Below are 14416 nucleotides of genomic sequence, written 5' to 3' on the forward strand. Positions count from 1 at the left end.
ATTGCTGCAGGACAGAAAGAAACTTGGGTGGTTTGGAGAGTTGTTTCCATAACATCTCGCGGTTGATGGTATCGAAGGCTTTGCTGAGGTCAATGAAGGCAATGTGTAAATCTTTGCACTGCTCTCTGCACTTTTCCAGTAGCTGTCTTAAGACAAAGACCATGTCTGTGGTGGATCTACTCTTCCTGAATCCACATTGTGTTTCCGGGAGAGCAGCTTCTGAGATGTGCTCTACCAGCCTGTTGAGCATAATCTTAGCCAGCACTTTTCCTGCGATGGAGAGGAGAGATATTCCACGACTGTTCCCACAGACCGCTCTGTCGCCTTTGTTTTTATAAATGACCACAATGTTGGCATCCTTCCAATCCTGTGGGAGGGTCTCATGCTCCCAGATGTTTGAGATCAGTAGGTGTAGGCGGCGCGTGAGTAGGTACCCTCCGCGTTTGAAGACCTCTGCCGGGATTCCATCGGGTCCTGGACTTTTATTGTTCTTCAAGCCCCTAATGGCTTGGCGGGTTTCTGAGTATTGTGGTGGAGAATCAAGGTGCATGAGAGGTGGAAGGTCTGGGAGTGTGTCCAGAATGTGGGGGTCAACAGGGTTATTGTGGTTGAGGAGAGTCTCAAAGTGATTTGCCCAGCGACCAAGGATCTTGTGACGATCCTTATGAAGAGTGGATCCATCATCTGAACGGACAGGGGCAATTGTCCGCTTCCTGGGGCCGTATAGAGCTTTGATGGCATCATAAAAGCCCTGGGTGTTGTTGCAGTCTGCAAAGTGTTGGATCTCGTGAGCCTTCTGCACCCACCAGGTGTCTTCCATGCTCCGTAGAGCGTGCTGGGTCGCAGATCTTGCCGCAGCAAAAGTGGCTTTCAGGGTGGAAGATCCAGGGCAAGACAGGAGCGCTTTATGTGCTTGGTGTTTTGATTGAAGAAGCAACCGTATTTCAGCAGAGTTGCTGTCAAACCAGTCCTGGTGACGTTTCCTTGAGTGACCAAGCGCTTCTGAGGCTGCACTGTGGATGGCATGACACAGGACAGGCCAATCAGTAGATTCCTCAGGAATCTTGTCAAGGTTTCCTGCAAGGAGACGTCGAAGGTTGCTTTGGGTGGTGGGGCTATTTAATGCTGCGCAGTTGAGTTTTTTATTTGCAGCTGTCCTTGGATGACGGGGTTCAATGTTCATGCGGAGCTTGGATCTGACCATGCGGTGATCGGTCCAGCACTCTGCTCCACGCATGACTCTGGTGGTGAGCACGTCCCGTCTGTCCTTTTGACGGACAATTACATAATCCAGGAGGTGCCAATGCTTTGAGCGGGGGTGCTGCCAGGTTGTTTTGAGCCTGTTCTTCATCTGGAAGGTGGTGTTAGTGATGACCAGGTGGTGTTCTGCACAGAGGGAGAGGAGCCACAGCCCGTTGTTGTTCATTTTCCCCACTCCGTGTGGGACAATAACTTTATTCCATGCCAGGTGCTCTGTGCCCACTCTGGCATTGAAATCTCCCAAGAGTATGAGTTTGTCTGTGGTCTGGGTTTTCTGTATGACAGAGTCAAGAGCCCGGTAAAAGTCCTCCTTGATGTTATGCTCAGCATCAAGAGTTGGTGCATAAGCGCTAATGAGGGTAGCGAAGCGTCCCTTTGTAAGGGGAATACGCCATGTCATTAGCCGTTCATTGATGCCAATGGGGGATTCTGGGATGCACTGCAGCAGCTGGGACTTCACGGCGAAACCGACCCCATGGATTCGGCGAGTGCCTTCAGGAACACCCTTCCAGAAGAAGGTGTAACCTGCACCAACCTCTGTCAGGGAGTCCTCGCCATGTAATCTGGTTTCGCTGAGTGCTGCAATGTCGATGTTATACTTCGCAAGTTCCAGGGCCACAAGTGCTGTCCTACGGTGGGGCCTTTCAGATGTTTCAGCTAAGTCCAAGAGTGTGCGCACGTTCCACGATGCGACACATAGGTTGCTATTTATCTTTGTTTTTGTTTTTGTTTTTCGACCGCAAAGGGGGATGCTCCGACGGGTGCGGTAACCCGTCCGGAGTAGGAGAAGCAGACAATTTTTGGACCACCTTTTCTAGGTCCTTCCCCTGTTCAGGGGAGAGCAGTGTGGGGCTGCTCTGTCACAGTGGAAGCTGCCGAGGCGACGCGCTGCTCCATCCCGCAGTCACTACGACCATCACTCCACTGCCGCCTGTGTGCATGGTTTGACTAGGCACTCCCAGCCACATCCTTAGCCTGTGCCTGCCGCCATTCCATATCGCCACAGGGCTTCTTGGGGGGTTGGGGGGTTGGGAAGGGGGGGGGGGAGCAAGAAGCTTGCGCATAGGTAAGGATTAAGGTGAGGGTGTGGGTGCGCAATCCTCACTCCCACCATCTTCACTCCATCAGGTGGATTCCAGTGGCATGAGAGACCCATGACGACCTTCAGCCTGGCTGGAGTTGCAGGGGACTGCCGGTGATCCAGTATTTCGGACTCCGCCAATGCCTGTCCCCAGGTGCAGATTTCATTACGAGGTTTACTCCCCTAGCCAAGGCACCCTCCCAGGTTAACCCACATGGCAGTGGGGCAGTGGTATGATGGTGGGGCCCACTGCTACCTCTGTTGCAGCCTTCATCCGCCTTCAGTGCCGTTGTGACTCCTGGTGTCATCTTCCGCCACTTCCGCCGTTGAGGTCTTCGGATCGCTCTTCGTCTGGAACCTCCCCCTCGACCTTACGGCCATGGGTGACCCTACCGGGGGCTTACGCCCCCGACGGCATCGCTCTCAGGTTCATTGGAACGCGCAAGGCTCTCCACCACGGCAAGGTGGCGACCCTTGGAGAAGATTTTCACACACACACACACACACACACACACACACACACACACACACACACTTATAACTTATAACTTTATATAAGGCAAGGCCTATGTGTATAACTGTAAATATGTTCCCCATATTCAACTGTTTTTATTTATTTGTGGCACTTGCTTTGGCGATGTAAACGTAGCCTATGTTTTCTCATGCCAATAACGTTCCTTTGAATTGAATCGCTCTCATGCTCTGTTGATGTGCGCAAACTGCTGGCTGGCCTCAGTGGGCAGTGGCGTCAGTTCAGAAAAAGGTAAGGTATGGCAACATGACTAGACACCAGTCATGTTGCCATACCTTAGCAACAGGCACGATGAAAAGTACATTTTTATTATTTCCCCCTGTAGCCAAGGTATGGCAGCTGCATACCCCTGCCATACCCAATTGACGCCCCTGCTCAGTGGCCTGGTAGAGAACTGATAGGGACAAGTTACTCTGCTTGTTGCTGATCCGGCCTGGGTCTATACCGGATGCGGAAACGTTTCTTGCATGCATGTGAGTGTTACATAACCGGATACAGTAGGCGGGCTTTAGAACGGAACAGACTGCAGCGATCACACACGCCCAGTGGTGATATTTCTCCAGGCGCGCTTCCTTCCTTCAGGCTGCAAGCACTTGCGCCGTTGCGCGGCGCGCCTCAAACACGCGCTCATGCGCGATTGCGCGTGCACGCAGCAGCAGCATCAGCCAAGTGAGGAGGAAGAAAAGTAGTTTAGGCTTGGATGGAAACAACAGTAAACTTACTGACAATGACGATCGCCGTGTTTGCGTTTCTTCCTCGTTGGATTCCACTCGTCGCGACGCGTTGTAGATCTGCTATTTTCACTCCTTTTTTTTGTTACACCGCTGGGAGTTTGGACGCGATCCTTTCGTGATAACTGGAATATAATACACCTAGAACTCCTCCTCCCATCAGGCTCCATGGATGCGAGGCGTTGTGTGCTTGCAGATCTGCTATTTTCACCAGTTTTGTTACATACCGATGGAAGTTATATGGACGCGACACGTTGCTTTTCTTCAGACAATGGTCGCCTGATTGAGGACTCCGCCGGGGGGGGGGGGGGGGGGGGGATATTTTCTCCTCTCCACTCCCGTAGCAGGGCTTGAAGATCGGTTGGTGGTCGACTGGACCGGCCGACGGCGCTGCATCTTGTCCAGTAGGTGATTGTGTTGTTTGTAACCTCGCCTCACCAGGCTTTCTATACGTGTGTTTGTAGTGGGCTGAGGATCTGTTCCAACTGGGTGTCGGTGCTGGGCCCTGGATACAAGGATTCACTGCGGGCCCCCCATGAATTTTCTACATAGGGGGATTTCAAAAATAGATATATACAAGCTCACAGCATGGCACCGAGTGTCGCGCTGCAAGCTTGTAGATCTGCTATTTTTCAATAGCAAAAGTATAAAATAATGAAGCCCCTTCCACCTTGGGCCCTAGTAACTCAGACTCAGTCCCACTTTTCCCTTGTGATGCCCTGCTCTGATCTTGCTGTCTGGCTGGGACATAATATTTTGTCGTGGAGACTTTGGGGGGTATGGAGCTGTGTGTTGTGTGGCAGTTCATGGCTTTCCAATTGAACATTTTACTGGATTTTGTTTGATTTGTGCAGCATGGTCTCAGATGCAGCTGCTCCGTTTATGTTGTCGCTTCTGCCAGCGTGCACCAGTGCACCAGGCATGTACACACATAGGCATCAAAGGGGGCTTGAGCCCCTGCCCCTGAGGGCTGCATTCAAGAGAAATGTCCACCAAAAGGCCCCTTTAGAAATGTCAGCCCCTGCCTCTCTAAATATTCTCTGCACATCCCTGCCCCACATCCCTCTACATGCGTGTGCCCAGTGTGCCGCGGGCTGCGCTCTGCCACGCTAAATGCATTCACTGTGGTTTATTGAGAGTTTTATTCATTTTTATTGAGATTTATACATTATTACACTCTTGTTTTCACTTTGATGAGTGATATTGTTGGTTCCCTTTATGACAGAAGGCTCAAACTTTGTCACGGGCTGGGGAAGAGTGTAATTAAACATTACATTATATAAAAGCAAATTCTCGGGACTATCGGGTCTGGCGGGGAACGGCATTGGGATTTTCTCGGGACTATCGGGGGAGACGGGGAATGAGTTAATAAAAGGTCATTAATACAGTGTATGGAACAGAAGCAAGACGTTGTCCTGACTGTTCATTATATTAATCATTATCCCTTATTCAAGGGTTTTACACACACACACACACACACACACACACACACACACACACACACACACACACACACACACACACACACACACACACACAATGAAGACTGATGACTAAAATACTAAACGTATTGACAATTTTGTCAACAAATACAAGCTTGACTAAAATGTTAGGGAGGGACAATAGTGGAGAAGAGATCCAGTAGAACTAAAATACTAAAAGTAATTTCATGTTTTGTTGCACTGAAACTAAATAACATGACGTCATGAAAATAGCAGCACAACATGTTGTGAGCTTGTAGATCTGCTATTTTCATTACAACACCATCAAGGCAACACCAATACATTTTTGTCGAATAAATCAACTGTAGATGTATTTGAATAAATAAGATAAACTAGACTAAGACTAAAACATTTCAGATGATTAAAATATGACTAAAACTAAATTACATTTCATTCAAAAGACAAAGACTAAAACAAAACAAAAGATCATGTCAAAATCAACCGTGTGTGTGTGTGTGTGTGTGTGTGTGTGTGTGTGTGTGTGTGTGTGTGTGTGTGTGTGTGTGTGTGTGTGTGTGTGTGTGTGTGTGAGTGTGTGTTATTGTTAACTATTATTGCCTCTTGTTATGTTTCTGTGAATTGATAGATCTTGTATATGATGTTTCTGTACTTTGTGATGTGTCTGGGTCAGATATGTGACCAAAATGAGCCATCATGTCTAGTTGTGTAGTGGTGTGAATGTACATTGATTCTGTTCTACTAAGTTTTCTATTCACATGACTACTAACCGAGCCTTTCTGCTGTTCCTCACAGCTGGGATCAGTCTCTGTCGCCCCCACCAGTCTGTGTTGTATGTGTCCAGGTCCAACTCCTCCAGAACATCCTCTGACATCTGCAGCATGTGGGCCAGAGCTGAGCACTGGGTTGGAGACAGTTCTGTCTTTAATCTGTCTCCTGACTTCAGGTACTGTTGGATCTCCTGATGTACTGAGTGGTCGTTCATCTCCATCAAACAGTGGAAGATGTTGATACATCTGTCAGGAGAGGCATAACGATCATTCATCTCCTTCAGGTTGTTGATGGCTCTCTGGATGCTCTCTGGACTCTCTGCTGTCTGATCCAGTAGGCCTCCTAACAGACTCTGGTTGGACGGCAGTGAGAGACCATGAAGGAAGCGGAGAAACAGGTCCAGGTGACCATTCTTACTCTCTATGGCTTTACGGTTGGCTCCGGACAGGAAGTCCTCCAAGGACATGTCACTGGTGTAATCACGTCCCTTTATGTCACATCCCCCCAGGAATGTCTTCAGTACCTCCATGTTCTTCTGTGTGAAACAGTGGAACAGGTAGACTGAGGCCAGAAACTCCTGGATGATCAGATGAACAAAGCAGTAGACTGCTCTCTGGAAGAGCACGCCCTCTCTTTTGAAGATCTCTGTGCACACTCCCGAGTACAGCGAGGCGTCTTTCACATTGAGACCACACTCTTCCAGGTCTTCTTGGTAGAACATGATGCTGCCTTTCTCCAGATGTTCAAACGCCAGCCTGCCCAGCTTCAGAAGAACTTCCCTGTCAGTCTCCATGATCTTCTTTTGATTCGCTCTCTCTTTTCTGTTTCTTTTCTTGTTTCTTTTATTCCCCTGATGAGGCTCATCATACTTCAGCTCCTTCCTCTTTGTCTGGACCAACAGGAAGTGGCAGCACATGGCAGTCAGGGTCGTGGGCAGCAGTCCTGTCTCGTCTGTCTTCAACATGTCCTCCAGAACGGTAGCGCTGATCCAACAGAAGACTGGGATGTGACACATGATGTGGAGGCTCTTTGATGTCTTCATGTGTGAGATGATTCTGTTGGCCAGCTCCTCATCACCGAATCTCTTCCTGAAGTACTCCTCCTTCTGGGGGTCTGTGAACCCTCGTACTTCTGTCACCAGGTCAACATATGTAGGAGGGATCTGATTGGCTGCTGCAGGTCTGGTGGTTATCCAGATGAGAGCCCGAGGGAGGAGATTCCCCTCGATGAGGTTTGTCAAAAGCCCGTCCGCTGATGATGTCACTGTGACATCAGAGATGATGTCATTGTTGAAGTTGAAGGACAACCTGCTTTCATCCAAACCATCAAAGATGAAGCCAACCTTCCAGACAGTGAGCTGCTCTGCTGTGACCTTCTTCAACGTTGGATGGAAAACATGGATCAGTGAGAGAAGACTGTGCTGCTCATCTCTGACCAAGTTCAGCTCCCGGAATGAGAAGGGAACCAGGAGAATGACATCTTGATTTTCCAAACCCTTTGCCCAGTCCAGAGCGACCTTACGCACAGAGAAGGTTTTTCCAATGCCAGCGACTCCCTTCGTCAGAACTCTTCTGATTGGTGTCTCTCTGCCAAGGAGGAGGGGCTTAAAGATGTCACAGCAGTTGATTGGTTGGTCATGGAGGGTGTTCTTCTTGGAGAGTGTCTCAAGCTGGTAGACCTCATGTTGGTTATTAACCCCTTCACTCTCTCCCACTGTGACATAGAGCGCTGTGAAGATGCTGCTGAGGGAGGGCACTTCAGTGACGTCTGTCACACGATCCAGACTGTTCAAAGTGATTTTAAAATCCTTTAAATCCTCCTGCACACCTGCTATGAGAAGACAATGAAGACATTTTAAACATTCAGTTGAATGTATAACTTTACACAGCTGTCTATGCACATTATTAATGTAACCACTTAAACTCTAGCTTCCGTATTCTGGGTAAAACTTTGACAGAAAATAGCAGATCTAAGCTTGTAGATCTGTTATTTTCAGCAAAGTTATTTCATGTTGAGTGAAAACAGAAAATAAGGTCTCCACTTTAAATTTAATAAAACTATGAAAAACCGGCAAAAGAAAAAAAAAACAATAGGTTTTCATACAGAGTTGATACATGTTTAGCATCATTATTTAAACATGGATACTGATGACACATTGTGGACATTTAGTCTGACAATGTCTTCTCTCATTTCAAACATTTCAGTTATTAACTGTTAATGAATGTACATTGTGTCTGGTCTTACTGTGTCCACTGCTGGTGTGACTGGGTGTCTTCAGTCTACGTCTGGTCCTGAAGATCTTTCCACACTGGGGACAGTCATGGTGTCCTGTTTGAGCAGACTGGTCCCAGTATGAGGTGATGCACTGTCTGCAGAACCAGTGTCCACAGCTGCTAGAGACTGGATCTGTCAGAACCTCCTCACACACTGAACACCTGGACGCCTGCTCTGTCACAACAAACACCCTCTTCCTGTGGACATGAAGAATTATTTAGTATGACTATATTCCTGGTAGATAGAAAGATATTTATTTATATGATTTAGTATGACTATATTCCTGGTGGATAAAAGGGTATTTATTTATATTATTTATTATGACTATAGTCATACTATCTAGGAGACAATACAGTGAGCTACCATCCTAGTGGCAGCTTTCTAAATTCTCTCTCTTCCAAAATGGAAGTTGACATGCAGTATATAAAGAGTACAGATTATGACAGTAAGATCTTCGTGGGACTCATTGATTCGTTCCCAGATCATAACAAGGAAGACAGTGACACGGTCAGTGTTGGTAAATTTCCACTAGTGACATACAGTATATCATGATTTTGTTGTCAGGGCAACCAAAGTTGCCATGACCTGTAATCTTTAGCCTGAACTTACAGTATACGACCAAAAACACGGTCTCCTATACTGTACGTTCAGTTCATAATATAACCTTATATGGTCATATGAGCCTCATACACAAATCATACAATTATGTATCATAATTCATATCTAACAAGGTCCAGGTTCAAAAATGTTAAAAATAGCCGATCTACAAGCTCACAACACCTCACATCTCGAGGCGTTGTGAGCTTGTATACCTTCTATGTTCACTCTATTTATCTATGGAACCAAGTCAAAGTCAAATGGATGCCTCATCTACTACATTCCAAGTGTCGGGGGGGGGTCCCGATAAAAATAATCTTTTTTCAGGTGAAGGAGTTTAAGTATCTCGGGGTCTTGTTCACGAATGAGAGAAAGGGGAAGACGGAGAAGGAGATCAGCCGGAGAATCGGAGCAGCAGGAGCGGTTTTGCGGTCGCTAAATCACACTGGTGTAGAAAAAAGAGTTGAGCCGGAAGGCAAAGCTCTCTGTCTACCGAGCAATCTTCGTTCCTACTCCTATGGTCATGAAGTGTGGGTCATGACCGAAAGTATAAGGCCGCGGGTGCAAGCGGCCGAAATGGGTTTCCTCGGACGGGTGGCTGGTATCTCCTTAGAGATAGGGTGAGAAGTTCAGTCACCCGAGAGAGACTTGGAGTAGAACCGCTGCTCCTACACTTGGAAAGGAGTCATTTGTTTTTGTCCCATTACAGAACAACTAGCAAAACTTTAAAGGGATATTTCACTTTCTAAAATATGACTCGTAAGATCCTCCGAATACGTGAGCAGGCCGTGTTTTTTCGCTAAAACTTTTAATTGATTTCTTAGATTTTTTGGGGGAAATGAAAATTATTAAATACAATAAAAGATTGTACAAAATTAATGAAAAAAAGGTATCGAAAAAACATGGCCTGCTCACATATTCGGAGGGTGTGAGGAGTCACCAGAAAAAAAGGACAGGTGTTTTAATTGAATCTATCATGGTTAAATTGGAGATTGAAGTTATAATGGGTTTGTATAGGAAGGTCCCGGAAGGGTGCAAAATGGGGGAAATTAATTAATATCAAATCTCTAAATACTGAATGAAGAAATTCTAAAACTGTCCTGGGTGTTCCCAAAAGCCTGATTAGACGATAAAATAACAAAAAGGTTTTTTTTAAAGTGGAATATCCCTTTAAGTAAATAAAAGTAACTAAATTTAAGTAACCTTAAGTAACCCAAACGGAATATGATCCAAGAGCGCGCCTGTTTCCACCAGAGAGTACAGCGGCCCGGTGAGAAAGTTGAAATGTTTATCAGAGCTCTTTATGATTTATCAGAACACTGTGACAATGGGGCAATTACTGTATGTGACTACATAGTTATTGTTGGTTGCAGATCAGCTGAAGCACACTGGCACAGGGTCTCTCTCTGTGCCAGAGAGAGACCTAGTTGTTGCAAAATGATTGACATGTTGATGCCGTTTGGCTATATGTCCTGTGCTGCAAAATAAGTAGGCCTAAATAAATCATATAGACATAATGCTCATGGTGTCTAGAAAAAAGAAGCACGCGTTTTGCACTTTTTTGTTTATGTTACATTTAGGTAAAAAATAAACAGTAGAAACCTGTTAAAACAACAGGATAAAACCGTACAAAACCAGAATTTTCAAGGAGCTCCTCTACGCCAGTAGAGCAGGGGTCGGCAACCTTTTTGAAATGAAGTGCCATGTTTTTATTTTCTAGATAGTCAGTGTTCCATGTCAACATAAACTTTAATGACACGCCATCAAACATTCTGAAATAGTTTGATTGGCGACAGGACATTGTTATAGTGATCATTAGACTCAAAGTTCAGAATTTTACTGAATGTAGAATTGTGTGCAGGATTCATTTAGGCTAATTGACCAGGTTTTAAAAATCCTCTCTCACACTTCTGCCAGTGTGCCAGTGATCAACCTCCCCTGTGCCAATGTTGGCACCCGTGCCTAACATTGCTCTGCTGTAGAGTAAAAAACAGCACATAGTGATTTGTACCACTTCATTCACAAAATGCACACAAACAGTGTGTAGTTAGTCTAAAGATAAAGACCTGACAGAGAGGACACATTGTTGTAATGACAGAGAGGACACGTTAGAAGACCTGACAGAGAGCATTAGACTGTCTGGTTATGTACTAATGTGCAGACAGCATGAGAACATAATGGTCATGTTATGTTGTATATTGTAGAGGAGGATTCACATACTTGTCTGGAGGTCCAGGTTCATTACTGAAGTTCATAGGGTGTCCCATAGAGCGGTCACTCTTCATAGAGACACAGCTGGGTGTTGGAGACTCTGCTCTGTGGCGAACAGACATAAATATACATTAATAAAACCATCAAAACCTCTTCATTGTTCAAAACTAAAGTAGCCTATTAAGAGCCTGAGCATCATATAATGATGGTCTGTGAGCACATGATCTGTGCTCAGTAAAGTCTCTTTGACTTTCTTAAATAGGCTATTGTAGCGACCCCGCATAAGAGCTGGCCATAACTTTCTCCTTGGCGTTGCTCGTTACCTGCCGGTCTGTCGAGCTGGAGACCGGGGTTCGATTCCAGCTCAGCGTGAACAATGTTTCAATATCAATCCTAGATAGAATCCTGTTATTTGTTTAACTAAACCCATACTTTCCTCCCCTTCTCCTTTGTAAATACTGTATCTCCTATTTCACTTTATGACTATTATAAATCTTTTCCCATATTTTTATGTGTTCTCTCCTTCTGTCTTTCAATGTTATGATATACATAGAGTGGTTCCTGTGTAAGCCAAAAAGCTTACTAGGATCTCCTTTTAGTTGACCTTGTACCAGTGATTTGTACTCTCATGAAACTGTACTTTTTCCTATGCAAACGTCTAATAAATTCTTCAATCAATCAATCAAAACCTTTAACGTTTTCTAATCTGCAGGTAGATTGTGCTTTTAGTCATTTGCACATGTAACTTAGCATGAGATGACTTCATGTTCCAGTGTTGTGTATATGGTATAGGCCTATAGGGGGATTCACATACTTTGTGTCTGGAGGTCCAGGTTCATTACTGAAGCTCATAGGGTGTCCCATAGAGCGGTCACTCTTCATAGACACACAGCTGGGTGTTGGAGACTCTGCTCTGTGGTCAACACTTCTGAAATCATACAAAAATGTATCTACAATTACCATGTGAATGAAATGTAAGCTCGTTCAAGAGTCTTCGTGGTTATGTCCCTCTCCTATATATAAGTAATAGGAGAGGAACATTATTTTGTTTGGGCTCCTCTAAGCCTGTAGACCAGGGGTCTTCAACAGGGGGTCCTCAGAGTTGCTACAGGGGGGCCGCCAAAATCTTGTGTGGTAGGATAATTATTTATATATATATATATATAATTAATTATAACAATATGTAGCGGCGGGTCCCTGCTTTATTTCTCTCTCAGCTAACTGACTGTCTGGTTATGTAGTAACGTGCACACATGCATGAGAACATATTGTCTTGTTATGTTGTTGTATATTGTAGAGGAGGATTCACATACTTGTCTGGAGGTCCAGGTTCATTACTGAAGCTCATAGGGTGTCCCATAGAGCGGTCACTCTTCATAGACACACAGCTGGGTGTTGGAGACTCTGCTCTGTGGTCAACACTTCTGAAATCATACAAAAATGTATCTACAATTACCATGTGAATGAAATGTAAGCTCGTTCAAGAGTCTTCGTGGTTATGTCCCTCTCCTATATATAAGTAATGGTATAGGCCTATAGGGGGATTCACATACTTTGTGTCTGGAGGTCCAGGTTCACTACTGAAGCTCATAGGGTGTCCCATAGAGCGGTCACTCTTCATAGACACACAGCTGGGTGTTGGAGACTCTGGCCTGTGGTAAACAGTAGAAATAAACATTAATAAAACCATCAAAAGCTTACTAGGATCTCCTTTTAGTTGACCTTGTACCAGTGATTTGTACTCTCATGAAACTGTACTTTTTCCTATGCAAACGTCTAATAAATTCTTCAATCAATCAATCAAAACCTTTAACGTTTTCTAATCTGCAGGTAGATTGTGCTTTTAGTCATTTGCACATGTAACTTAGCATGAGATGACTTCATGTTCCAGTGTTGTGTATATGGTATAGGCCTATAGGGGGATTCACATACTTTGTGTCTGGAGGTCCAGGTTCATTACTGAAGCTCATAGGGTGTCCCATAGAGCGGTCACTCTTCATAGACACACAGCTGGGTGTTGGAGACTCTGCTCTGTGGTCAACACTTCTGAAATCATACAAAAATGTATCTACAATTACCATGTGAATGAAATGTAAGCTCGTTCAAGAGTCTTCGTGGTTATGTCCCTCTCCTATATATAAGTAATAGGAGAGGAACATTATTTTGTTTGGGCTCCTCTAAGCCTGTAGACCAGGGGTCTTCAACAGGGGGTCCTCAGAGTTGCTACAGGGGGGCCGCCAAAATCTTGTGTGGTAGGATAATTATTTATATATATATATAATTAATTATAACAATATGTAGCGGGGGGTCCCTGCTTTATTTCTCTCTCAGCTAACTGACTGTCTGGTTATGTAGTAACGTGCACACATGCATGAGAACATATTGTCTTGTTATGTTGTTGTATATTGTAGAGGAGGATTCACATACTTGTCTGGAGGTCCAGGTTCATTACTGAAGCTCATAGGGTGTCCCATAGAGCGGTCACTCTTCATAGACACACAGCTGGGTGTTGGAGACTCTGCTCTGTGGTCAACACTTCTGAAATCATACAAAAATGTATCTACAATTACCATGTGAATGAAATGTAAGCTCGTTCAAGAGTCTTCGTGGTTATGTCCCTCTCCTATATATAAGTAATGGTATAGGCCTATAGGGGGATTCACATACTTTGTGTCTGGAGGTCCAGGTTCACTACTGAAGCTCATAGGGTGTCCCATAGAGCGGTCACTCTTCATAGACACACAGCTGGGTGTTGGAGACTCTGGCCTGTGGTAAACAGTAGAAATAAACATTAATAAAACCATCAAAACCTGTTCATAGTTCAAAACTAAAGTAGCCTATTAACTCATTTACTGCCTATGACTAGTATGACGACTTATATAAATGCGTCCGTTCCGCCTATGACGAGCTGTCAATATGCTATAATCGCTATAAAACAATTCAAGTATGATCGCCGATCCGACATTATAATTGTTTTCTCTATAGAGCCGCACTATCCACAGAAACCGGAGACGGACAGACGGAGACGAGATGTGCCATTTCTCATACTAAACTGCGACCTTCGGTAGCAATAAATGCAACAAATTATAATACAGTAGGAATTATAATTCTAGATTTATAGTAGAACAGCTCACAGAACATTTCTATGGACATGGCCTCATAGATATGACAGACTGCAGACAGACAGACAGACAGACCTCTCATGTTCTCCACACAGGATGTCTTTAGAGGCAGGGTCCAACTCCTCTCTCTCCACCGAGCAACTCATGGTAGAGCAGAGACCTTTACGCCCGCCCGCCCGCTCACACACACACACACACACACACACACACACACACACACACACACACACACACACACACACACACACACACACACACACAGTCAGTTGGACATAAAAAGGGTAATTTAGGACAATATTCCTTACATTGTTGTGGATCCATCATGTCACATAAACACTGACTCTAGGTCAGGGGTCTTCAATAGGGGGTCCGGGACC

The 14416-nt window shown here is 45.0% G+C and overlaps 1 protein-coding gene across 1 annotated transcript; it reads right to left on the reverse strand.

Annotated features, from left to right (window-relative positions):
• Positions 1 to 5818: 5818 nt before the first annotated feature.
• Positions 5819 to 14185, reverse strand: LOC308303206 (protein NLRC3-like; the record flags this gene model as incomplete). Its single annotated transcript, XM_080747530.1, has 4 exons — positions 5819 to 7555; positions 8063 to 8306; positions 10927 to 11022; positions 14115 to 14185. The coding sequence occupies 4 exons, from the start codon at positions 14183 to 14185 to the stop codon at positions 5819 to 5821; spliced, it is 2148 nt and encodes a 715-aa protein (XP_080603656.1).
• Positions 14186 to 14416: the final 231 nt, after the last annotated feature.

Source organism: Nannobrachium achirus, assembly GCF_963921795.1.
Source record: "Nannobrachium achirus genome assembly, chromosome: 18".
In the NCBI taxonomy this organism is placed as follows: Eukaryota; Metazoa; Chordata; class Actinopteri; order Myctophiformes; family Myctophidae; genus Nannobrachium; species Nannobrachium achirus.